The sequence below is a fragment of the Delphinus delphis genome, chromosome X (genome assembly GCF_949987515.2).
Source record: "Delphinus delphis chromosome X, mDelDel1.2, whole genome shotgun sequence".
NCBI lineage: Eukaryota > Metazoa > Chordata > Mammalia > Artiodactyla > Delphinidae > Delphinus > Delphinus delphis.
In genome coordinates, this window is record NC_082704.1 from 68,632,887 (window position 1) to 68,660,242 (window position 27,356).

Here is a 27,356-nt window from a genome sequence, read left to right on the forward strand (position 1 = left end):
GGCTTATTTCATTTAGCATTAATATTTTCAGGGTCCATGTTGTGGCATGTATCAGAACTGTATTCCTTCCTATGGTTGAATAATATTTCATTTTATGTATATACCTCATTTTATTTATCTGTTCATCAGTTGATGGATGCTTGAGTTGTTGCCACCTTTTGGTTATTGTGAATAGTGCTGCTGTGAACATCGATGTACAAGTATCTGTTCGAATCCCTGTTTTTATTTAATTCTTTTGGATATATATCTGGGACTGGAATGTTTGGTAACATGGTGATTTTATGTTTAACTTTTTGAAGAACCACCAAACTGTTTTTCATAGTGGCTGTACCATTTTACATTTCCACCAGCAGTTGAATGAGGGTTCTAGTTTCTCCACATCCTCACCAACACTTTTTATTTTCTGGGCTTAAAAAATATATATTATTATAGCCATCTTAGTAGGTGTGAAGTGGTTTCTCATTGTGCCTTTGGTTTGCATTTTCCTGATATCTAATGACATTGAGCATCTTTTCATGTGCTTATTGGCTATTTACATAGCTTCTTTGGAGAAATGTCTATTAAAGTTCTTTGCCTCTTTTAAAATTGGTTTTTTTTAAGATTACAAATGTATTAATATCATGTTAAATGTTGTTATAAATGGTGTTATAAGCTGATGAACATTAAAAATATTAGCATTTCTGCTGGTGCCAGTTTTTACAAAATGCTGTGAACTGAACTGTGTCCCCTCTGCCCCAGGTTCAGATGCTGAAGCCCAAACTCTCAATGTGTTTGGTGATAGCACCTTTGGGAGGTAATTAGGTTTAGACGAGGTAGGGCCCTTGTGATGAGATTAGTACCCTTATAAGAAGAGGCACCAGAGAACTTGCTTTCCTCGCACCCCCTGCCCCCACCATGCAAGAAGGAAGCTGTCTGCAAGCCAGGAAGAGAGCCTTCACCATAGAAGAGTGTTGGCTAAACCTTGATCTTGGACTTTCTAGCCTTCAGAACTGTAAGAAAAATTCTTCTGTTGTTTAAATAAAAAATAAATAAATAAAATTGGGTTGTTTTTCCTATAGTGAGGTATCACCTCACTCCAGTCAGAATGGCCATCATCGAGGGACTTCTCTGGTGGCGCAGTGATTAAGAATCTGCCTGCCAGTGCAGGGGACAAGGGTTCGAGCCCTGGTCCAGGAAGATCCCACATGCTGCAGAGCAACTAAGCCTGTGTGCCACAACTACTGAGCCTGAACTCTAGAGCCTGCGAGCCACAACTACTGAGGCCACATGCCACAACTACTGAAGCCCGTACACCTAGAGCCCGTGCTTCACAAGAGAAGCCACCACAGTGAGAAGCCTGTGCACTGCAACGAAGAGTAGCCCCTACTCGCCACAACTAGAGAAAGCCTGTGCGCAGCAATGAAGACCCAGTGCAGCCATAAATAAATAAATTTTAAAAAAATCTAAAAAAAGGAATGGCTGTCATCGAAAAGTCTACAAATAATAAATGCTGGAGAGTGTGTGGAGCAAAAGGAACCCTCCTACACTGTCAGAGGGAATGTAAATTGATGCAGCCACTCTGGAGAACAGTGTGGAGGTTCCTTAAAAAACTAAAAATAGAGTTACCATATATGATCCTGCAATCCAACTCCTGAGCATATATCCGGAGAAAGCTATAATTCAAAAAGATACTTGCACCCCAATGTTTATTGCAGCACTATTTACAGTAGCCACGACATGGAAGCAACCTAAGTGTCCATCAACAGATAAATGGATAAAGAAGATGTGGTGTGTGTGTGTATATATATTTATATATATATAAACACAATGGAATATTATTCAGCCATAAGAAAGAATGAAATAATGCTATTTGCAGCAACATGGGTGGACATAGAGGTTATCATACTAAGTGAAGTAAGCCAGCCAAAGACAAATATGATACTGCTTATATGTGAAATCCCCCAAAAAAGATACAAATGAGCTTATTTACAATATACAAACAGACTCAGAGACATAGAAAACAAACTTTTGTTTACCAAAGGGGAAGAGTCGGGGGAGGGATAAATTAGGGGTTGGGATTAACATATACACACTACTATTTATATAAAATAGATAACTAACAAGGACCTACTGTATAGCATAGGGAACTATACTTCATACTCTGTAATAACCTATATGGGAAAAGAATCTCTCTCTCTCTCTCTCTCTCTATATATATATATATATACACACACACACACACACACACACGTATATATAATATACATATATATGTACATATATAAACATGTATATATATACATATACATGTATATATATACATGTATATGTATATGTATATATATATATATATCTGAATCACTGTGCTGTACACCTGATAGGATGACATTGTAAATCAACTATACTTCAGGAAAAATAGGGTTGTTTTTCTTTTGGTTGTTGAGTTGTAAGACTTCTTTATATAGTCTGAATATTAAACCCTTATATGATTTGCAAGTATTTTTGCCCATTTTGTGGGTTGTCTTTTCACTTTTTTTGATAGTGTCCTTTGATGAACAAAATTTTTTTCATTTTGATGAAGTACAATTTATCGGTTTCTTTTGTTGCCTGTGCTTTTCGTGTCATATTTAATAAACTATGACCAAATTCAGGGTCATGAAGGTTTTCCCCTATGTTTTTCTCTGAGAGTTTTACAGCTTTAGCTCTTAAATTCAGGTATTTGATCCATTTTGAGTTAATTTGGTGTGTGGTGTAAGGTAAGGACCTAACTTCGTTATTTTACATGTGCATATCCAATTATTCTAGTAAAATTTGTTGAAGAGATTATTCTTTCCCAATTGAATGGTCTTGCATCCTTGTCAAAAATCAATTGACCAGGGGCTTCCCTGGTGGTGCAGTGGTTGAGAATCTGCATGCTAGTGCAGGGGACACGGGTTCAAGCCCTGGTCTGGGAGGATCCCACATGCCGCGGAGCAACTAGGCCCGTGAGCCACAACTACTGAGCCTGCGCATCTGGAGCCTGTGCTCCGCAACAAGAGAGGCCGCGATAATGAGAGGCCCAGGCGCCGTGATGAAGAGTGGCCCCTGCTTGCCACAACTAGAGAAAGTACTCGCACAGAAACAAAGACCCAATGCAGCCAAAAATAAATAAATTAATGTAAAAAAAATCAATTGACCATAGATATCAGAGTTATATTTCTGTGCTTTCTGTTGTATTGGTCTATATGTCTGTCTGTATACCAGTACCACACTGATTATTGTAACTTGGTTGTACTATACATTTGAAATAGGGAAGTGGGAGACCTCCAACTTTGTTCTTTTCCAAAATTATTTTGGCTCCTCTGGGTCCCTTGAGAATCTATATGAATTTTAGGATAGGTTTTCAAAATTTCTTCACAAAGGGCCGTTGGGCTTTTGGTAGGTGTTACATTGAATCTATGTATCTCTTTGGGTAGTGTCATTTTTACAATACTGTCTTTCTACCCATGAGAGTGAGATGTTTTTCCATTTATTTAGGTCTTTAATTTCTTTCAGCAATGTTTTCTAGTTTTCAGTGTACAAGTCTACACCTCCTTGGTTAAGTTTATTCCTAAATATTTTATTCTTTTTGATGATATTGTAAATGGGATTTTAAAAAAAATTTTCTTAATTGATTGCTCATTTCTGGTGTATAGAAATGTAACTGAGTTTTGTGTGTTGGTTTTGTAACCTGCAGTTTTGCTGAATTCACTTATTACTTCCACATTTTTAAAAGGTTCTTTAAGATTTTATACATACAAGATCATGTCACCTGTGAATAGAGAGAGTTTTACTTCTTCCTTTCCAATATGGATGTCTTTTGTTTCTTTTTCTTGTTTAATTGCTCTGACTAGAACTTCCAGTACTATGTTGAATAGAAGTGATGAAAGCTGGCATCATGTCTTATTCTTGATTTTAGAGGACAAGCTTTCTGTCTTTCACCATTGAATATGATGTTAGCTGCTTCTCATATACAGCTTTCATCATGTTGAAGAAGTTACCTTCTATTCCTAGTTTGTGTGTTTTTATTGTGAAAGGTTGTTGGATTTTGTGAAATGCTTTATTTTTAATCAATTGAGATTTGCGTGTGTTTTTTTCTGTAAATTTTGATACATCATATTGTTTTCTTTATTGAGAGAAGATTGCACTCCTCAGGCAGCTTTACTGCTTAGTACTTCAGTGTATATTTCTTAAGAATAGAATAGCCCCTCTTTATAAACACAGTACAGTGATCAAATTCAAGAGATTTAACATTCATAAGTTCTTTTTTTTTTTTAAGGGCATGTCCTAAAGTTTTATTTTATTTTATTTATTTTTTGGCTGCTTTGGGTTTTCATTGCTGCATGCGGGCTTTCTCTAGTTGCAGCGAGCGGGGGCTACTCTTTGTTTCAGTGCACGGGCTTCTTATTGCGGTGGCTTCTCTTGTTGCAGAGCACAGGCTCTAGGTGCGCGGGCTTCAGTAGTTGTGGCTCGCGGGCTCTAGAGCGCAGGCTCAGTAGTTGTGGCGCACGGGCTTAGTTGTTCTGCGGCATGCGGGATCTTCCTGGGCCAGGGATTGAACCCGTGGCCCCTGCATTGACAGGTGGATTCTTAACCACTGCGCCACCAGGGAAATCCCATAAATTCTTTAATGTACAATCCATATTCTAATTTTGTTAATTGTACTTTATTATTAATTCTTTTAAATAATTTTTTTTTGGCCACGCAGCATGTGGGATCTTAGTTCCCTGACCAGGGTTCAAACCTGTGCCCCCTGCATTGGAGGCACGGTGTCTTAACCACTGGGCCACCAGGGAAGTCCTAATTGTACTTTATAGCATATGTTTTTCCCCTCCAGTCCAGGATCCAGTTCAGGGTTATGCTTTGCATTTAGTTGTTCTCTCTCTTTAGTATCCTTAGTAATTTGCCTTTATCTTTTATGAAACTGGCATTTTCAGAAGAGGTTTATTGAGGTATAGTAAATCACATACATTTAAATTGTACAGTTTTATGAGTTTTGGCATATGTGTACACCCATGAAACCATCATTACAGTCAAGATTATGAGCCTTTCCATAACCCCCAAAAGTTTTCTTTTGTCCCTCCTCTTCCCCCTCCCCTGCCACCTCCTTCATACCCAAGCACCACTGATTAATTTTCTGTCTTTACAAATTTGTCTGCATTTTCTGGAATTTTTATGTAAATGGAATCATACAGTATATATCCTTTTTTTTTTTTTTGTGGTACGTGGGCCTCTCACTGTTGTGGCCTCTCCCTTTGCAGAGCACAGGCTCTGGACGAGCAGGCTCAGCGGCCATGGCATACGGGCCTAGCTGCTCCGCGGCATGTGGGATCCTCCCGGACCGGGGCACGAACCCATGTCCCCTGCATCGGCAGGCGGACTCTGAACCACTGCGCCACCAGGGAAGCCCTATCCTTTTTTTGATTTGGCTTCTTTCACTCAGTATAATGAGTTTGAGATTTATCCATGTGTTTTTTCATATCAATAGTTTGTTCTTTTTTATTGCAGAGTAAAATTCTGTTATATGGATATACCACAATTTGGTTATCCAGTCACCTGTTGATGTATATGCAGATTATTGCCAGTTTTTAGCTGTTTTTAAATCTAATGCAAGTAGAACTGCTTTAAATATTCAAGTATAAGTTTCTGTCTGGATATATGTTTTTATTTCTCTTGGGTATCGTAGGAGTGGAATGGCTGAGTCACATGTTAGATGTATGTTTAACATTTTATGAAGATAGTACAGTGTTTTCCAAAGAGGTTGAACCATTTTATGCTCCCACCAGCAGCATATGAGAGTGCAGGTTACTTTACATCCTTACCAACACTTGGTATGGTCAGTCCTTTTACTTTTACCTATTAGAGTTGTGATATAGTGGTTTTATTGTTCGTTTATTAGAACTGCATTGTTTTTCTATTTGTTTTCATGATTATTCCTTTGTCTTTAGTTTTCAGCAGTTTGCTTATGGTGTGTCTGAGCATGATATTTTTTGGACTTATCCTGTTAGGGATTTGCCGAGCTTCATTTTTTTAAACAATTTTATTGAGGTGTGATTGACAAACCAAAAACTGCATAATTAATATATAAAGTTTGACAAGTTTAGAGGTAAGTATACATCTGAGAATTCATCACCACCAATCTGTGCCACAAACATATTAATTACCTCCAAAAGTTTCCTACCACCCTCTTCATTTATTATTATTTTTATAAGAACATTTAAATATAAGATCTACCCTCTTAGAAAAATTTTAAGTATACAATACAGTATTGTTAACCACAGGCAATATGCTGTAAAGTAGAGCTCTAGGACTTATTCATCTTGCATAAGTGAAACTTTGTACCTTTTGACTAGTATCTCCTCATTTTCTCCTTCCTCCACCCCTGGAAGCTATCATTTTACTCTATTTCTATGAGTTGGACTATTTTAAATTCCTCATATAAGTCAGATCATGTAATATATTTGTCCTTTTGCACCTGCTTTTTTAATGTAGCATAATGTCCTCCAGGTTCATCAGTGCTGTCACAACTGGCAGTTTTTCCTTCTTTTTTTATGGCTGAATGATATTCCAGTGTATACCTATACCACATTTTATCCATTCTTCCATCAGTGGACATTTAAGTTGCTTCCATGTCTTAGCCATTGTGACTAATGCTGCAGTGAACGTGGCAGTGCAGATATCAGTTTGAGATTATGATTTCAGTTCCTTTGGTTGGATCACGTGGTAGTTATGTTTTCAATTTTTTGAGGAACCCATAGTGTTTTCCATAGTGGCTGTACCAATTTACCAATTTACATTGCATTACAAGGATTCCATTTTCTCCACATCCTCAGTAGCATTTGCTATCTCTTGTCTTTTTGATAATTGCCATTCTAAAAGGTGTGAGGTAATATCTCATTGTGGTTTTGATCTACAATATCCTGATGATTAGTGATGTTGAGTACATTTTCATGTACATATCAGCCAAGTGCCTGGGACACCAATGGTTGGGAATTTAGGGTTTTTTAAATTATAATCTTATAGGTACTTGATGCTCTGTTCTCTTTTTTTTCAGTCTTTTTTCCTGTCTGCTTTTTAGACTGGATAATTTATATTGATCTATTTTCAAGTTTACTGTCTCTCCTTTTTCACATCCATTCTGCTATTGAGTCCATCCAATGAGGTGTTTGGGTTTTTTGTTTTTTAATTTTGCTTATTATATTTTCCAGTTTGAACATTCCCATTTGGTTCTTTATAGCTTCTATTTCAGGTGTTAGCAAACTTTCTGTAAAGGACAAGGTATCTTTTAGGCTTTGTGAATCACGTACAGTCTATGTTGCATACTCTTTTTCAACAATCTTTCAAAATGTAAAAATAATTTTTGCTCATAGTCTGCGTTGGCCCACAGCTTGCAGTTTGCTGATCTCTGTTCTGTTTATTTGATGAGAGTTTCTGTTTTTCTGTTTCTGTTGAGAGTGTTCATAATTGCATGTTCAAACAGTTTTATAATGGCTGCTTTAAAGTTCTTACTTGGTAATTCCAAATTCTGTGTCATCTCATTGTCAACTTCTGTTGATTGTCTTTTTTCATGTGAGTTGAGATTTTTAAGGTCTTCATAGATTAGTTCTTTATTGTGTCTAGATATTTTGAATATTATGTTATGAGCCTCTGGGTCTTGTCTAAATTTTATAGAAATGTTGATGTTTTTATTTTAGCTGTCAATCAACCTGGTTAAATTCATGCCATAGTTTTCAAATTCTGGGGGCTGTGGTTCCAATATCAATTTAGTTTTCAAAGCCTGTGCAGTGCTATTCAGATTTGTCCTGCATGTGCAGGACACTCATTGGTCAGTCTGGTACTAGTGGATGTCTGTCCCTTAGTTCAGTTCTCACAGTCTTTGGTATGCTAATCAGGATCAGATCCATGCTTGCTCAGGCTGTTTATAAACAACATGATGGTGTTACTTTTCTGGACTCCTCTCTCCATCATCTTTTTAGTAGTTTCTGGTTCCCTTGAGCTACCCTTTTCAGTCCTCCAGCCAGTGACTCTCCATATCTGCAGTCAGACTACATCTGGGGCCAACCAGTGGGAAGTCAGAGAGGAAAAAAGCAATGTTTTTTCCCCATCCTCTTGGAACTGAAGCTCCCTGAACGGAGAGAAAGGTTTCTCTCCTCAAAGTTTCAATTCTTGTGGTTTCCCCTAGCTGCATTGTTGCCACCATGGAATTGCCTGGGGACTGAGTCACAGAGAATGGAGGAAAGAAAAAATAAAAACCAAAACAGGATTTCTGTACTCTCTCTGAATAACTCAAGCCAGAACTAGAGATGCTTTCTCAGTCTGAAGCACAATGCTCACTGCTTAGTTTTTGGCTGTGCATTAATTTAGACTAGGGTATACCAGAGGAAAAGAATGGTAAATTCACTACCAGGTTGGTGTTGCTTTGAATTCTGGTATTCTTCCCCTATCTGCTTTTTGTTCTTTTCTCTTCCGAGACTTTGAATAGCTCCATGAAGTTAGTTCAGGTTTTATAGTTAACATTCAGTGGGAGAGAAAGGGTGGCATGTGTTTATTACATCTTACGTACTCAGAACTGTAACTGCATTTATTTTGATACTCAAATTTTCCCAGATTTGGCCACTAGGAGCCCCTTTAAGCTGACTTCTATGTCTTTTTAACATATTGCCATCACTTGTGAACATTTCTTTCCTTTCTGGCTCACTAAAATGTTCCACGCTCATCCTGTACTCTGCTGCTCAAGCCATGGAATTAACTCTTTTTCTCTCAGGAGCCTTGGTTCCTTTTGGTGGAAAATGTTATTCAGAAGCCAAAATCTGGGCACTAGGTGTGCTTATTGTTTTGGGGTGTCACTGCTGTCAGATCCTCTCAGTGAACTGAGCATATTATATACACTTACACTTGTTTATATACATATATATTTATATATAATATATACATATGTAATATATACACACATTTCTACCCATATTTATCTGGCATCTATCTATCATCTATCTATCTATCTAATCTACTGAAAACCATGATACCTTCAATTCTAGTCCAACACCAAAGTATTCATCTTAGTGTTCTTCCTTTCCATGTTTCTAATTGTCTTCTCCAGTAATGAGGAACCTGGCTTCTATTAGCCTTAATATATTTGCTTATTTAATCAGTCCCTCTGTATGTAACCAGTCTCCCATCCCCTCTGCCACCCTCTCCAGTGTGAGGGTGCCCTACTCTCCCTGTTCATGCTCTGAATCTTTATTCTGGGTGTACATCCTCCTCACCCTGGTCCAACACCGTATGCCTGGCCATTACTCCATGTAGATGCTCTGTTACTGGGCTCTGACTCTCTATGCTCATCCCCTGGGTGAATGAACAATACATTCTTATACTGCTAGAATCTTATCAAGGAAACCATGCAGTCGCCAGAGTCTCTCTCCCTCTGGAAAATTATAGAGCTATAAAAATAAATTCCAAAAATCCTGTAAGTCAAGTGATTATGTTACAGAGAAGAGAAAGTATACACAGAAACTGGGTATGAGGCATGGCTGACTTGATGTCAACATGTCTCTATTCCTTAGAATAGGATTTTATGAAGTTCTAAAAAACCAAAAACCAAAATACCTACTCTAAAGTAAAACTTAATTAGCTTCTATTTTAAAGTACATGTATGCCACACAACACTTCTAGGAGCTTGATGGAAGTGTTGCAAAATCATTGAGAATCATGCGAAATGGTTGGAAATAATTGGTTTGGTGTATAGCTTATGTAGGTGCACAGTGAAAAATTAACTGGATTAATTGGGACATAGTGATATGTTGTTTAACTGAACTTCGTTTTGTGAGAGAAAATTCTAGTAATTTAAGCATTTATTTAAAAGTTTGCATATACTTACTTACCTTGGTAAGTAGAACATAGAGACACTTTCTTTGATATTTGAGACTCTTGTAATTACTCAAAACAAGGTTCATGATCTGTGTAGAATATTATAGAAGGGGCTACTTACTAGTGTGGCCAGTGGTAAGATACTTCACTGCTCTGAAAATCATTGTCCTCATCTGTAAAATGATTGCATGACAACAAGTTCACAAGTGTTCCTTCAGTACAAAAATTCCTACTTCTTGATTTAGAGAAGCCCTGGGCCAGATCCTAGAATGTATGTGTCTGTGTGTGCATTTTTTTTTTTTTTTTTTTTTTTTTTTTTGCGATTCGCGGGCCTCTCACTGTTGTGGCCTCTCCCGTTGTGGAGCACAGGCTCTGGACGCGCAGGCTCAGCAGCCATGGCTCATGGGCCCAGCCGCTCCGCGGCATGTGGGATCTTCCCGGACCGGGGCACGAACCTGTGTCCCCCGCATTGGCAGGCGGACTCTCAACCACTGCGCCACCAGGGAAGCCCTATGTGTGCATTTTTAATGGCAGAAATCTCTTAACAGGGTTGTTTACTTATTTAACTATTTCTCCTCAAAGTTTGAAACTTTAATCAGAATTTTATTTTCATTAGTTGATTTGTGTGTTCGACTTGCTTTTATCTTTCATTTCTATTCTTAGCTTGCTCTAGAATTTATTTTCAGTGTAGAGTTCTAATTCATTATGAAAGTTTCATTTACACAAGGAAAATGGCCAGTGGGCCTCTGGAACCCTTCGAAGTAATTAATTCAAGATTCAGCTAGATTTCATTGCTATTCTGTAGGGCCACAAAGCTTTTAAGTGAAGTCTAGGCTGCCTGGACTTTATTACCGTGATTTTATTCTCTTGCCTACTTAAACTTACCATTTTATAGCCAAATATTTGAAACATATGTGTAAGATTGTGTACGTCTCTCCTTCCATAGTAAAATCTAATCTTATAGCACACAAATGAATTACTCCTCTGAAAGTAAAATTCAGTTTTCTGCCTGTTGTGGCTAGTGGGATATGATTGCATTCTCTGACCCTTCCCACCCACTGCTTCGTGTATCTGGGAGAGCGTTAACTCACTTAAGGGTATCAACTTCATTACAAACTCAGAATCATTTGAGCCTTAAATATGACTTACTGGAATCTTTGTAATGGCATGTTCCATTAAATGTTAAGTGAGTTATATACTTTTTAACTAAATACCTATAGCATATGGAAAGCCTGGTCAGACTTGTTTATGTTCTTGGCTGCAGTGAGGCTCTTTATGTAGCCATTAGAACATTAATGCTTCCAACAAATATCGATGTTTATTTTTAATTCAGGCTATCATTGTTATTTTTAAATGTATATGGTTAACTCCTTTTTTTTTTTTATTTTTGCGGTATGCGGGCCTCTCACTGTTGTGGCCTCTCCCGTTGCGGAGCACAGGCTCCTGACACGCAGGCTCAGCGGCCATGGCTCACGGGCCCAGCTGCTCCGCGGCATGTGGGATCTTCCCGGACCGGGGCACGAACCCCTGTCCCCTGCATTGGCAGGCGGACTCTCAACCACTGCACCACCAGGGAAGCCCTGGTTTACTTTTTATGCCTACTTTTTATGCATAATTTTAATTTTTTATCAGTGTATATATGTACATAGTTTAAAGAGAAAAATAATTCTACAATTCATGTTTCAAAATTACCTGTCCCACACCCCTCTTCTTTTAGTACCTTTAAAATGTTATGCTACCATCACTTCTATCTAGTTACAAAACATTTTTAGCACCCCAAAGTAAAATCCCATACTGTTGGAAACACCAATCTGCTTTCTATATCTGTGGATTTAATTTGTGACTGAATGATATTCCATTGTATGGATATACCACAGTTTCTTTATCCATCATTGGTTGATGGACATCTGAGTTGTTTCCACCTTTTGACTATTGTGAATATTGCAGTTATGAACATTTGAATACAAGTATCTGAGTACCTGTTTTCAATTTTTTTAGATATATACCTAGGACTGGAATTGCTAGGTCATATGATAATTCTGTGTTCAACTTTTTGATGAAGTGTCAAATTGTTTTCCACTTTGGCTATATATACCACTTTACATTACCATCAACAATGTATGAGGGTTCCAATTTCTCCATTTCGTCACCAATGCTTCTTATTTTCCGACTTTTAAAATTAAAGCCATCGTAGTGCGTGTGAAGTGGTATCTTGATTTGCATTTCCTTAATGACTTAATGTTGAATGACTTAATGTTGAACATCTTTTCATGTGCTTGTACAAATGTTCACCATTTGTATGGCCATTTTCTGTTCTTTGGAGGAATGTGTGTTCAAGTCTGTGCATTAAAAAATTTTTTTTTAATTAAAAAAATTTTTGACTGCACCGCATAGCTTGCAGGATCTTAGTTCCCCGAACAGAGATTAAACCTGTCCTCCCTGCAATGGAAGTGTGCAATGGAAGCGTGGAGTCCTGACCACTGGACTGCCAGGGAATTACCATTTGCCCATTTTTAAATTGGATTATCTTTTGGTGACTGAGTTGTAGTATTTTGGCTCCTACACCTGTGTCAGATATATCGTATGATTTGCAGATATTTTCTGTATATTCTGTGTTGTATATTCATTCTCTTGATAGTATCCTTTCACGTACAAAAGTTTAAAATTTTTTAAAGTTTTTTTAATGCTTTTCTTTTTTTAAAATTTATTTAATTTATTTATTTTTGGCTGCATTGGGTCTTCGTTGCTGTGCGTGGGCTTTCTCTAGTTGCGGAGAATGGGGGCTACTCTTCGTTGCGGTGCATGGGCTTCTCATTGTGGTGGCTTCTCTTGTTGCATAGCACGGGCTTTAGAGCGCAGGCTTAGTAGTTGTGGTGCACGGGCTTAGCTGCTCTGTGGCATGTGGGATCTTCCCAGACCAGGGCTCAAACCCGTGTCCCCTGCATCGGCAGGCAGATTCTTAACCACTGCGCCACCAGGGAAGCCCCAAAAGTTTTAAATTTTGATGAAATCCAACTTATTCACTTTTTCTTCCGTTGCTTGTGCTTTGGGGTGTCAGATCTAGGATTCCACTGCCAAATCCAAGGTTATGATCGTTTACCCATGTGTTTTCTCCTAAGATTTTTTTTTATAGTTTTAGCAGTTAAAATGGTAAGAATCTTTGACTCATTTTGACTTAATTTTTGTATATGGTGTTAGGTAGGGGTCCAAATTCATGTAGAAATCCAGTTTATCATTTGTTGAAGAGAGTAATTTTTCTCTTAATTGGTTTTGGCACTTTTGTCAAAAATCAATTGACCTTAGATGTCAGAGTTTATTTCTGTGTTCTCAGTTCTATTCCATTGGTCTCTGTGTCTTTTCATTATGCCAGTACCATACTGGTGTTTTAAATTTTTTTATTTTACTTATTTTTAAAATTTTATTTTATATTGAAATAGTTGATTTACAATATAGTGTTAGTTTTACGTGTGAAGCAAAGTGATTCAGTTGTACCTCTACATATATCCATTCTTTTTCAGTTTCTTTTTCCATATCGGTTATTACAGAATACTGAGTAGAGTTCCCTGTTATATACAGTACCATTATTGTTTCAATTGCTGTAGCTTTGTTGTATTGTACATCTGAAAAACAGATGTTTGAGACTTCCAAATTGTTTTTCTTTTTCAAGATTATTTTGACTATTCAGGGTTCATTGCAATTCCATCTCAGTTAAGGATTGGCTTTTCTATTTTTGCAAAAAAAGGTTATTGGGATTTCGATAGGGATTCCATTGAATCTGTAGATCACTTTGGGGAGTATTGCCATCTTAACAATGTTAATTTTCCCATTCCAGGAACATGGGATGTCCTCACATTTATTTATGTTTTCTTTAGTTTCTTTCAGCAATATTTTATAGTTTTCAGTGTACAAGTCTCGTACCTTCTTGATTAAATTTATTCCTAAGTATTTTAATCTTTTTGATGGTGTCGTAAATGGAATTGTTCTCTTACTTTCCTTTTCAAGTTGTTCGTTACTAACATATAGAAATATAACTGATTTTTTTGTGTTGATTTTGTATCCTGCAACTGTGCTAAATTCACTTATTCTAGTAAGAATGTGTGTGTGTGTGCACTTAGCTTGTGTGTATTCCTCAGTATTTTCTACATTTGAGATCATGTCATATGTGAATAAGAGATAATTTTACTTCTTCCTTTCTAATCTGGAGGCCTTTTATTTGTTTTCCTTGTCTAATTCCTCCAGTTAGAACTTCCAGTACAATGTTGAATGAAGTGGTGAAGGCAGGCATCCTCGTTCTTCATCTTAAGGGGAAAGTTTTCGGTCTTTTATCATTGAGTATTATGTTAGCTGAGGATTTTTCACAAATGCCCTTTATTAGATGGATGAAGTTCTCTTTTTTTTTTTGAAGTTCTCTTTTATTTCTAGTTTGTTTAGAGTTTTTTTTCATGGAAGAGTGCCGGGTTATTGTTAAATGCATTTTTCCGTGTCAGTTGAGCTATCATGTGTTTTTTTTTTCTTTCATCCTATTAATGTGGTGTGGTACATTGATTTATTTTCTTATGTTGGACCACCTTTGTATTCCTGGGATAAATTCCACTTGGACATGATGTATAAATTAATCCTTTTTGTGTATTCCAGGATTCTATTAGCTAGTACAGTAAGTCCCCTACATACGAACCTTCAAGTTTAGAACTTTCAAAGATGCGAACGTGTGTTTGCATGTCCAGTCATGTAAGTTAGTTCACGTGTCTGGTGTACATTGTCTGTGCATGCGTCCTCTACAAGTGGTTGTGCTTTTTTGTGCTTTAATGTACATTACTGTATAGAGCATAGTAGTACAGTAACTTTATTTCAAGCCCAGGATGTCTGGAAGCAAACGTAAAAGCAGCGGTGATGTAGCTGGTACTGCTAAGAAGCGCCAAGCGATAATGATGGAAACAAAAGTGAAAATAATTGAGAGAGTGGAGCAAGGCGAAAAGATGGTAGACGTTGCTCGTTATTATAACATGAGTCATTCAACCATCGGCACGATTCTAGAGAACAAGGACAAGATCATGGAACATGTGAGGTCTGCTGTGCCAATGATGTTGACAATAATATCGAAGAAGTGTGGAAAAGTGATGGAGGAGATGGAGAAACTTCTCAGTGTGTGGATGCAGGATCAGCATCAGGATCAGCGTCAAGTCCTCCTCAGTTTAATGCTGATTCAAGAGAAAGCTAAAAGCCTTCAAGAGAAACCTAAAAGACTTGAGAAAGAAACATGGCGAAGAATCAGAGGGAGCATCTTTTAATGCCAGCCATGGGTGGTTTCATCGGTTCAAGGCTAGAGCCAGCCTTCACAACGTAAAAGTAAGTGGTGAGGCAGCGAGTGCAGATATGGTAGCTGCCTGGGAATTTCCTGAAACGCTTTGAGAAATTATTGATGAAGGCACGTATTTACCTGAGCAGGGTTTTAATGTGAATGAGATAGGACTGTACTGGAAGAGGATGCCAGACCAAAGTTACATCAGTAAGAAAGAAAAGTTGATGCCCGGCTATAAAGCAGCAAAATAGGCTAACTCTGTTGTTTGTTGGCAATGCTTCTGGCAATCTGAAGCTGAAGCCTCCCTTAGTTTATCATTCAGAGAACCCAAGAGCCCTTAAAAGCATAGCCAAGGGCTCTCTTCCTGTTGTGTGGAAGAGTAACCCCAAAGCCTGATTACACAGGCCATTTTCCAGGACTGGTTTTTCCACCACTTTATCCTGGAGGTAGAGAAATATTGCTTGGAGAAGGACATCCCATTCAACATTCTTTTGCTGCTCGACAGTGCTCCAGGCCATCCCCCATTCATGGACGACTTTCATCCCAACGTCAGAGTAGTGCATCTGCCACCAAATACTACTGAATACATTGCTCATCCAGCCTATGGACCAGGGATTTATAGCGACTTTCAAGAAATGTTATTTACGTCACACTTTTCATCAGACAGTAAAGGTTAGTGACGAATCAGGAACAACTTTGCAGCAATTTCGGAAGGATGATAATATCTACAAGGCCATAAAAAAACATTGACTTTGCTTTTTGTGAGGTTACGGCTGTCACCATGAATGGGGTTTGGAAGAACCTTTGGCTGCAGTTTGTTCACGATTTTTGTGGATTTGAGAAGGTAGATGAGGAGTCCAAAGAGGTCTTCAGCAACTTAGTGACCCTCAGCGAGAAGCTGGAGCTAGATGTGCAAGAGGACGACTGCACTGAACTCCTTGCTGTGCAACACGAGGAGCTTACTAATGAAGACCTGATGGAATTGGAGACCCAGAGAAAGGACGAAGAGAGACAAGAGGAAGAAGTAACTGAAGTACTGAAGAGATTCACGATGCAGGAAATGGCAGCGGATTTTCTTTATTTGAGGAGGCACTGTTAGTTTTTGAGGCATAGGACCAAATGTAGAACAGTGCGCGAAGGTTGTAGCAGCCGTTCAGAAAGCAATCCAGTGGTATGGTGTCACCTATGACGAGAAAAAAAGAGCTACTACCCAGACATCACTGGACCGTTTTTTCAAGAGAGTAGATAGAATTGAATCCAGCAAGGAACCAGAACCTGTGCCACCAGCATCAGGCATGAGTGAAATTGCAGCTTGCCCTCCGTCACCTATTGCTGATGAAATTTCAGCTCTACCATCTCCCGCCTCCTCTCCTGTTCACTTCACTCAGTGCCAACCCCTGTATGCCAGCTGTTGTACTACTCTACTTTTCAAGGTACTGTACTGTAAGATTAAAAATTTCTTTGTGTGTGTTTTTATGCATTATTTGTGTAAAAAAGTACTATAAACCTATTACAGTAGAGTACTATATATCCGATTGTGTTACTTGGCTAACTTTGTTGGACTTATGAACAAATTAGACTTATGAATACGCTGTCGGAATGGAACTCGTTTGTATGTAGGGGACTTACTGTATTTTGTTGAAGATTTTGCATCTGTATTCATAAAGGACATTGTAGTTTCCTTATTTTGTGATATCTTTATGTGGCTTTGGGATTAGGGCAATGTTGGCTTCATGGCATGAGTTAGGAAGGGTTCCCTCATATTGTATTTTTTTGGAAGAGTTTTAGAAAGATTGGTGTTAAATCTTCTTTAATTGATGGATAAAATTCACCAGGGAATCCATTTGGTCCTGGACTTTTTTCAGAGGAGTTTTTTGATTCCTGATTCAATCTCTTGTTATAAATCTGTTCAGATTTTCTGTTTCTTCTTGAATCAGTTTTGGTAGTTTATATGTTTCTAGGAGTTGTCCATCTAGGTTATCTTACTTCTTGGCATACTATGTTCATGGTAATTTCTTATAATCCTTTTTATTTCTGTAAGGTCCATAGAAATATTCCCACTTTCATTTATGATTTTAGTAATTCTTTTTAGAAACTTCTTTTTTTGTTAGTCTAGCTAAAGGTTTGTCAGTTTTATTGATCTTCCAAATAACAAACTTTTGGTTTGATTAATTCTATTGATTTTCTTTTCTCTGTTTTATTTATCTCCATTTTTTTATTATTTTCTTCCTTCTGCTAGCTTTTGGTTTAGTTTGCTCTTCTTTTCCTACGTGTTGATTTGAGATCTTTATTTTTAAAATTTATTTTATTGAAGTATAGTTGATTTACAGTGTTGTGTTAAGTTCTGCTGTACAGCAAAGTGACTCAGTTATACATAATTCTTTTTCATATTCTTTTCCATTATGGTTTATCACAGGATACTGAATATAGTTCCCTGTGCTATACAGTAGGACTGTTGTTTATCCATTCTATATATACTAGTTTGCATCTCCTAATTCCAAATTCCCAATCCATCCCTCCCCCAACCCCCTCCCCCTTGACAACCACAAGTCTGTTCTCTATGTCTGTGAGTCTGTTTCTGTTTCATAGATAAGTTCACTTGTGTTGTATTTTAGATTCTGCATATAAGTGATATCGTATGGTGTTTGTCTTTCTCTTTCTGACTTCACTTAGTATGATAATCTCTAGGTCCATCCATGTTTTTGCAAATGGAATTATTTCATTATTTTTTGTGGCTGAGTAATTAATATTCCTTTATATATACACCACATCTTCTTTATCCATTCATCTTTTGATGGACATTTAGGTTGCTTCCATCTCTTGGCTATTGTGAATAGTGCTGTGAACATAGGGGTTTATGTATCTTTTTTGAATTATAGTTTTGTAAGATCTGTTTTTTTAATGTAGGTGTATATAGCTATAAATTTCCTTCTGAGCATTGCCTTTGCTGAATCCCGTAAGTTTTAGTATGTTGTGTTTTTATTTGCATTCATCTCTACATATTTTCTAATTTCGTTTGTGATTTCTTCTTTGACCCATTGGTTGTTTAAGAGTTTGTTGTTTAATTTACACATATTTTTGAATTTTCCAGTTTTCAAGTTTTATTCCATTGTGGTAGGAAAAGATGCTTTGTATGATTTCAGTGTTGTAAAATTTATTGAGACTTGTGGCATAACATATGGTCTGTCCTGGAGAATGTTCCATGTGTACCTGAGGAGAATGAGTATTGTGCTGGTTTGGGGTTGAGTGTTCTGTATATGTTTATTAAGTCTAGGTGGTTTATAGTATTGTTCAAGTCTTCTATTTCCTTTTTGATCTTTTGTCTGGCTTTGTACATGATTGAAAGTGAGGTGTTGATATCTCCAACTGTAATTGTAGAACTGTTTGTCCTTTCACTTGTGTCAGTTTTAGCTGCATATATTTTAGGGGTCTGTTGTTAGGTGTATATATGTTTATAATTGTTATATTTTCTTGATAAATTTACCCTTTTTTCAATATGTAATGTTCTTTGTCTTTTGTAACAATTTTTGACTTAAAGTCTATTTTGTTTGATATTAGTATAGGCACTCAGCTCTCTTTTGGTTCCTATTTGCTTAGAATATCTTTTTTTCATGTTTTCACTTTCAATCTATTTTTGTCTTTGGATGTAAACTGAGATTTTGTAACCAGCATATAGTTTGATCATGATGTGTTTTAAAAAAAAAATTTAGCCAATCTGCCAATCTCTGCCTTTTAATTGGAGAGTTAAATTACATGTAATTACTGATAAGAAAGGTCTTCTGCCATTTTCCTGTTTGTTTTCTATATATCTATATATGTGTCTTATACCTTTTTCTTCCTCATTCCCTCCACTACTACCTTCTTTTTTGTTTAATTGCTTTTATCTAGTATTCCATTTTGATTTCCTTCTCATACCTTTTTCACCATATGTTTCAGTTACTTTCTTATTGGTTATTCTGAAAAATATAATTAACGTCATAAACTTGTAAGAATCCAGTTTGAATCAATACCTATTAGCTTCAACATTATACAAAAAGTCTGCTGCTATACATCTCCATTTACAAATTACATATTTGTATATTATGTGCCCATTAGCATAGACTTATACTTTTTTTTTTTGCGGTATGCGGGTCTCTCACTGTTGTGGCCTCTCCCGTTGTGGAGCACAGGCTCCAGACGCGCAGGCTCAGCGGCCATGGCTCATGGGCCCAGCTGCTCCGCGGCATGTGGGAATCTTCCCGGACCGGGGCATGAACCCGTGTCCCCTGCATCGGCAGGCGGACTCTCAACCGCTGAGCCACCAGGGAAGCCCTATGCTTATTTTTAAGTGTATTTTTCCTTTAAATCGTATAGAAAAAAAAAAAGAGGAGTTATGAACCAAAAATGCAATAACTCTGACTTTTATATTTACCTAGTTACCTTTACCCTTATTTGTATTTATTTGCATTACTACCTAGCATGCTTTTATTTCAGCCTGAAAAATTCTATTTAGCATTGTAGAACAGGTCTACTAGAGACAAACTCTCAACTTTTGTGTATATGAGAATGTCTTAATTTCTCCTTCATTTCTGAAAGGATAGTTTTGCCACATAGAGAAATTTTGGTTGAAAGTTGTTTTTTCATCACTTTAAATATGTCATTTCACTGCGTTCTGGCTTGTATGGGAAATCAGCTGAAGTTTGAGGATCCCTTGTACATGACTAAGTGCATCTTGCTTGTTGCCTTCAAGATTCTTTGTCTTCTGATGGTTTGATTATAATGTGTCTCAGTGTGGGTATCTTTTTTTGTTGTTTGTTGTTAATAAATTTATTTATTTAATTTTGGCTGCGTTGGGTCTTCATTGCTGCGTGTGGGCTTTCTCTAGTTGCGGCGAGCAGGGGCTACTCTTCATTGTGGTGCGTGGGCTTCTCATTGTGGTGGCTTCTCTTGTTGTAGAACACGGGCTCTAGGCGCAAGGGCTCCAGTAGTTGTGGCACGTGGGCTCAGTAGTTGTGGCTTGCAGGCTCTAGAGCACAGGCTCAGTAGTTGTGACGCATGGGCTTAGTTGCTCTGCGGCATGTGGGATCTTCCCGGACCAGGGCTTGAACCCGAGTCCCCTGCATTGGCAGGCAGATTCTTTCTCTTTTTTTTTTTCGCGGTACATGGGCCTCTCACTGTTGTGGCCCTTCCCGTTGTGGAGCACAGGCTCCAGATGCGCAGGTTCAGTGGCCATGGCTCACAGGCCCAGCCGCTCTGCGGCATGTGGGATCCTCCTGGACTGGAGCACGAACCTGCGTCCCCTGCATCGGCCGGTGGACTCTCAACCACTGCGCCATCAGGGAAGCCCTAGCAGGTGGATTCTTAACCGCTGAGCCACCAGGGAAGTCCTGGATATCTTTGTGTTTATTCTATTTAAAATTTGTTTAGCTTCTTGGACTTGCAGATTTGTATCTTTTTATCAAATGTGGAAGTTTTGGGCCAATATTTCTTTGAGTATTCTTTCTGCTTTTTTCTCTGTCTTCTCTCCTTCAGGGACTCTGATTTTACATACATTGTTGTTGTCTCATGGGTCTCAGGCTCTGTTCATTGTTCTTCATTCCTTTTTCTTTCTGCTCCTCAAACTGAATAATTTCTATTGATCTTACTTTCAAGTTTGTTGAAAGCTGTGCTATGCAGCTGCTTCCCACTAGCTATCTACCTTATGTTTGGTAGTGTATATATGTCCATGCCTCTCTCTCGCTTTGTCACAGCTTAGGGGTAAGACAGGAATAAAGACACAGACCTACTAGAGAATGGATTTGAGGATATGGGGAGGGGGAATGGTAAGCTATATGAGGTATTTAAAGTAGTCAAACTCACAGAAACAAAGTAGAATGGTGATTGCCAGTGGTTTAGGGAGGGGCAAATGAAGGGTTATTGTTCAATGGGTAAAGAGTTTCAGTTTTACAAGATGAAAAAGTTCTGGAGATCTCTTGCACAACAATATGAATATAGTTAACACTACTAAATTCTACACTTAAAAATGGTTAAGATGGTACATTTCGTTACATGCTTTTTACCACAATTAAAAACTTTTCTTCTTTTACTATCATTTTACTGGGGTGTTAGGAGACAGCAGAGGTAGTTGTGTGTGCTCAGTCTGACATCTTTAACAGGAATGTGATGCTGGCTTTTTTGTTTGTTTTCTCTGCTTTTTGTTTCCTGTCTACTTTTTCCCACCTTCCTGTGGGTTAGATGAACATTTTTAGAATTACATTTTATCTATATTATTTTTGAGTTCTGTTTTTGTAAGGACAGTCATGATGGATTTAGGATGCACCCTAATCCAGTATTACCTCACCTTGATTATACTGCAAAGACCCTATTTCCAAATAAGGTAAAGTTCACTGGTTCCAGATGGACATGAATTTTGGGAGGAGGGCATTATTTAACTCAGTATAGTCTTGATAGCATAAGTCCTTTTACTTTATTCTTCTTCAATGTTGTTTTAGCTGTTCTGGGCCTTTTACTCTTCTATATTCCTTATAGAGTCACCTTGTCAAGTTTGGTGAAAAACTATTGAAATTTTGATTGAAATGGCATTTGATTTATAATTAATTTGGAGGGTATCACTGTGTTTATAATGTTGAGTCTTCTTATCAATGAATGTGATATGTCCTAATTTATATAGTCGTCTTTAATGTATTTCAACATAGTTTTGTAATTTTCTGTATAAAGATATTTCAGTCAACTTGCTGTCATAAGTGATATCTTAGAGTTTACATTTTTATTTGTCATTGGTTGCATTTCAAAGCAGTTGCTTTTAAATGTTTATTTAATATCCAGCAACTTCTCTGAACTCTTTTATTAATTCTAATAATATCATCTGTAAAGTTTCTTGGATTGTTTGCATTTGCATGTTTTTACCATCTCTTTCTTTTGTCTCTAGCTCTGTTGCTATCTATTTCACATTATAAATTACTAGAGGACGGACACCTTTCTTTAATATGCTTTGTAGAGTAAATGGACATTGAATTGCATATTGAAAGATATGAAAGGAGACTCATAGCTGGTGTTTAGGGAAAGAAAACATTTGGTATCTTGCACAGAGTTAGAGATGATAAAGGGAAAAGCAAATGTAAAGAGAGGGGAAAGGACTGAATTAGAGGATCAAGGATATGTAACAGAAAAGTAATTATTAACTATGCCTTCGTTAGGATGGGGCTACCAGTAAAGGACCTTGAAATTCAGAGTTGAGAGTTTGTATATTGTTTAGAAGGTGATTGATAAAACTATACTGTTAGAAAACTCATGATTTTCATTCTAAAGGTCAATGAAATTATTTAGTGTGCTTTTGATGGGCTTAAGGTTTAGACAAGACCTGAAAATCCAGGGCAAGAAATCTTATAATGAGAGGAAATGATCGGATAAAGGTTGGAGAAGAGCTAACTGTAGTGTTATTCACTTAAAAAGAATTAATGAATTAAATAAGCCAACTCTCTTATTTCTGAGACATCCTTCCTGTATCCCAAAACTAGATTAGGAATTACTTAAGGTGTTGACATGATGGCAGAAGGTAATGCTGTATTGTTTAGAGGCAGAGAAATAAAGTGTTTGGAAAATTGTATCTTAGAGCACCAGGAGAAATAACGAATGACCTGTTGTTTATTATTACTGAGACATCTGAGGATTAGAGAAAGCTGAGTAAGGGAGGATTGGAAGGTAAACGTCTTAAAGCCATTAAGGAAGAAAGGCAGGCAATTATCATTCAGTTATTGTTACACAATTATAATTGAACAAAATGTAAAAATACATGATCTATAAATGTTTAAAAGACAGCAAAATCACAAAGAAAAATAACTTGGAACTAAAAAAATAATAGGTTTGCTTTTTCTGAATTTTAAGAACCTAATTTATAAAGTAATTCACAGAAAATGAAATTATCTAGTTAATTAAAAATAAAAAGGGGACTTCCCTGGTGGTCCAGTGGTTAAGATTCCGTGCTCCCAATGCAGCGGGCACGGGTTCAATCCCTGGTCAGGGAACTATCAATAGATACCTCATGCCACAACTAAGAGCCCGCATGCCGCAACTAAAAGATCCCACATGCCGTAACTAAAGGTCCTGCACACCTCAACGAAGATCCCGCGTGCTGTAGCTAAGACCCAGCACAGCCTAATAAATAAATAAATAAATATTTTTTTAAGACGCCTCATACTGAACTCAGAAGTTAGTGATCAAACTCATTTTCAGCTGCAGTATCTAACTGAGTTTTAAAAATCATCTATATAGTCTCATTGTGGCATTGTAAATTAGGTATTCGGTTGGATCTTTTATTTCTGGGCCAGTAGATGTAGCAGTGGCTGGAGTTTCTAGAGATTCCATGAGTTCTGGTCCCATACGTCTGTTTCTATATGACCAATATACAACAGACTTACAGATCTACTTTCTTTGTGTTTTTTTGCCACTGTGTATTACTTGCAAAACGAGATGTTACCACTCCATGGAAGGCCAGGAACGTATTTTTTAAAGAGATATTTGTATAAATCTTAGTACTAAATACCCCATTAGAAATATTTCATGAGGACAGAGATTTTTGTCTGCTTTGTTCACTTATATGTCTCTAAGGCCTAACATAGTACCTAATAGATAAGACATGCTTAGTAAATATTAATCATTGAATATATAAATGAATGAGTGAATGGAGCAGTACTGGTAGTTAAAAGATTTTTTTTCGGTCATTACATTGAAAATATTGTGCAGGTCTCTTGAAAGATATCTTAGTATTTTGTAGCTTTGGTCTTATAAGTTTATTGTTTTGTATTCTTTTCTCCCTTAGGAAGTAGTATATAATGTAAGTACACTTGAAGGGATTGTGAGGGAAGAAAAAAAAACACTGAGGAAATTGAATAAAGACTCAGTACATTTAAATGTTCATCAAAAGTTTTACTTTCCATTTTTCTCTGTGTAAGTTAGTTGCAAGCCTCTCTACAGCAAGTGGGTATAAGCTGCATTATTCCAGTATAGCTACATAACTGGTGTAGCCCTGTGTGAACCTATGGGATCTGGGGCATGTAATGAGTTAAGCTTTTTCTGCTGAAATTTTTCTGCTGAAATGTCGAGAATGCATTTAAATACTTCTGGATTCTTGCCAGACCCACATTACCAAGACTGTTCTTTATTTTAGATTCAAATATGCAGTAGGTCTGATGTGCTCAGGCATGCATATTGAACTTCTGCTTTCTGAATGTACTGTACTGTAATTCAAAGGGAAACTTTTTTGAAGCAAGACAGCTCTTTACACATTACTTATGAATAACTTCCCTCAGATCTTGGATTCTTAATTGAGGATCTGCTTCTGTAGTCTTACTCAGGTTAAACTTATAAAGGACTCCTTTATATGGATATAATCAGTTTCTGGATAGATGGTTTCTATAAATAGTGATGGGATATTTGGGTAAATTATTAGAATTAAGTTTTTTTTCTTTTATGCCATTTCCCAGTATTTTGATGAATGAAAATTCTGTATGATATGACATTCACACAGCGACTGAGATGCTGATTAATCTGTAAGAGTATTTTCCTATGGCATCATTCACATACTTGTTCCTACCTTCATCTCAGTGGTAATTTATGTAAAGAAAATTTTTGTTGTTATCAAGAGATCCATTAAATTAACTTTCTAAAGTCTTATGACTAGATAGTGCTTTGGACACATTTCACGTTTTTTAAAGTTGTCTTAATTTTGAAAGGTATTCATTCATTTTTTTGCCCCCCTCAGTGGTGATTTTGTTTTCTTTGAATATACTCTTTTCTAACGCCTTTTACTGAATCTGGCAACCTACAGAGGCATTTTTAGCCTGCTCTTTTGCTGGGCAATGATTAGTTTTCCCATTTCCTGTTACAAAGGACCTTTTAGTAATGTATTGTATTACCTTTCCATAGGTAACTAATGCCACACCCTGAGTATTTTTTAGTTCCTCTTTATATAAATTGAGAGGTTTTGATAAGGATGAGTGGGTTATTTTGATGTACAGAACACTAAGTATGTCTTAAAGACTCTGAAATGCTATAGATTTTTTTAACGTTAAGAGAATCATGAATCTGACGTATCTTGTTTTTTTTTTTTAATATTGTAGAGCGGATATCTTCATATTCTCTGTTATAGCTTTGGAATAGAAACCTACAAGCAGAATAAATATGAAGAAAGTTCTTTCTGGCTCAGGTAATATAAAAAAATAATGAATATAAATTAACGATTATTATCATAGAGTTCAGTTAATACTTACTATAGGGTACTTTGGCAGTTTAAACATTTTCTGATTTCAAAAGTCAACATGCTAAATTTAGTTACTCCTTTAACATGTATTGTTTATTATTCTTATATGTTGCCAGTTGATAGAAAAATGTATTCTATTGTTAATAACATAAAAGCATGTTCTCCCTCCATTCCTCCTGTGTATCTTCATCAAGAATATGGAAATCCTTATTTTTTGCTTTGGTATGTATTGCTGTCTGCTAACCCCAGAGTATAAGGGCAGGTGGGTAAATAGTAGGATCACCTAAAATTATTAGTCTTAAGAGAATCTTGGTATTTTAATATCAGTTAAGTAAGTATATATTAAGCACTTACTATATGCTTAGAACTACACTAAGATTTGTACTGTTGTGTTGAATCTGGAAATACCAGGGAATAGTGCAAAAATATAGCAACTATATGCAAGAATCCTGTGTTTCACTGAATACCTATGCCCAGTACAGGTCCTGACATAATAGTAGATACTCAGTAATTGCTAGTGAATTTCTGTGAAAAATCTATTTTTCTGGAGATGTCACATAAAGTGCTTCGCATTTTCTTTTCCTTTTTAATTAATTAATTAATGGCTATGTTGGGTCTTCGTTGCTGTGCATGGACTTTCTCTAGTTGTGGCGAGTGGGGGCTACTCTTCTTTGCAGTGCGCGGGCCTCTCATTGCAGTGGCTTCTCTTGTTGCAGAGCACGGGCTCTAGGTGTGCGGGCTTCAGTAAGTTGTGGCTCGTGGGCTCTAGAGTGCAGGCTCAGTAGTTGTGGCGCATGGGCTTAGTTGCTCTGCGGCATGTGGGATCTTCCCGGACCAGGGCTTGAACCTGTGTCTCCTGCATTGGCAGGTGGATTCTTAACCACTGCACCACCAGGGAAGTCCCAAGTCTTTTGAATATCAGAAGATTATGGAGTAAAATATAGCAAATCAATTCCTAAATGTTTCCCTTCTTTGAGTATGGGGTTAGTTCTAGTTATTTGGAGATATTCTCTTGATTAGTCTAACTATTGTGAAAATTACATTTACCATTAATGAAATAAATAGAAATATGGTCATTAAGATTATAGTACTCATAGGCGTATATATCTCTAATAAAATACTTATGCAAATAACTTGTTTATGTAAAAGACTTTTTAGAGCTCAAAGATTGATCAAACTCTGTAACGAACTATGCCTGACAGAGCAGGCTTATGCAGTTACAAGAGGTATACTTGTCTCAATTTAGAATGTTTCATACAAGTGGAATATACCTGAAATGTTTATTATAAATCACATTTATCAATTGAATTATTAAAAATATACTAAAGGAGCTAGCTAGTTTAGCATAGGTTTACAACAAGTTTCCTTTAAATGAACAACCTTTTTATAAAGTGAATTGAATGAGTTCTATTCCAGGATTTGGCAGTATTTAGGGGAGCAGCAATCACAAAGGTTATGGCATCAACCTATCAAAAGATTAGTATGCCAAGGAGACAGGAATGGGAAGGACAAAAAAAAAGAAAAAAAGGATACTGTGGTGCCATGGATGGCTTCTGGAAGCTTAAGACTATGGAGGTGAGCCTGTAGTTTATGCCAGAATGAACATAAACATGAATGCTCTCTAGCAACTGCTTGTAAGAGTAGGCTGAGGCTTGAAGTGGCATAAATGTAGGTTATTATCGTATATGCCATGGATTGTTGATCTCTTATCTGTCATCATCTTTTTTAGAAAACCGTACAGAAGGAAAATATGACAGTAACAGAGCATGACTGATATTTATATCATAAGCTGACTATATCAGATTTTTACTCTGTTTAGTGTCTGTATTATTAGGAACATTATTTGACCCACAGTCATATTTAGATAATAACAAATTTATAGAGCACCACTATATTTTTGACTCTTTTTGTATTCTTGTCACTAGAATGAGATTGGGAAAAACAGGAAGGACTTGAATT

The 27,356-nt window shown here is 37.0% G+C and overlaps 1 protein-coding gene across 1 annotated transcript in view; it reads left to right on the top strand.

Moving 5' to 3' along the window:
• The window catches only part of TEX11 (testis expressed 11), a 348,927-nt gene that overhangs the window by 85,301 nt on the left and 236,270 nt on the right, over positions 1-27,356 (top strand). Inside the window, exon 8 of the mRNA XM_060003090.1 lies at positions 25,258-25,343. Within this exon, the coding sequence (XP_059859073.1) occupies positions 25,258-25,343 (86 nt within the window). The remainder of the gene's footprint in view (positions 1-25,257; positions 25,344-27,356) is intronic.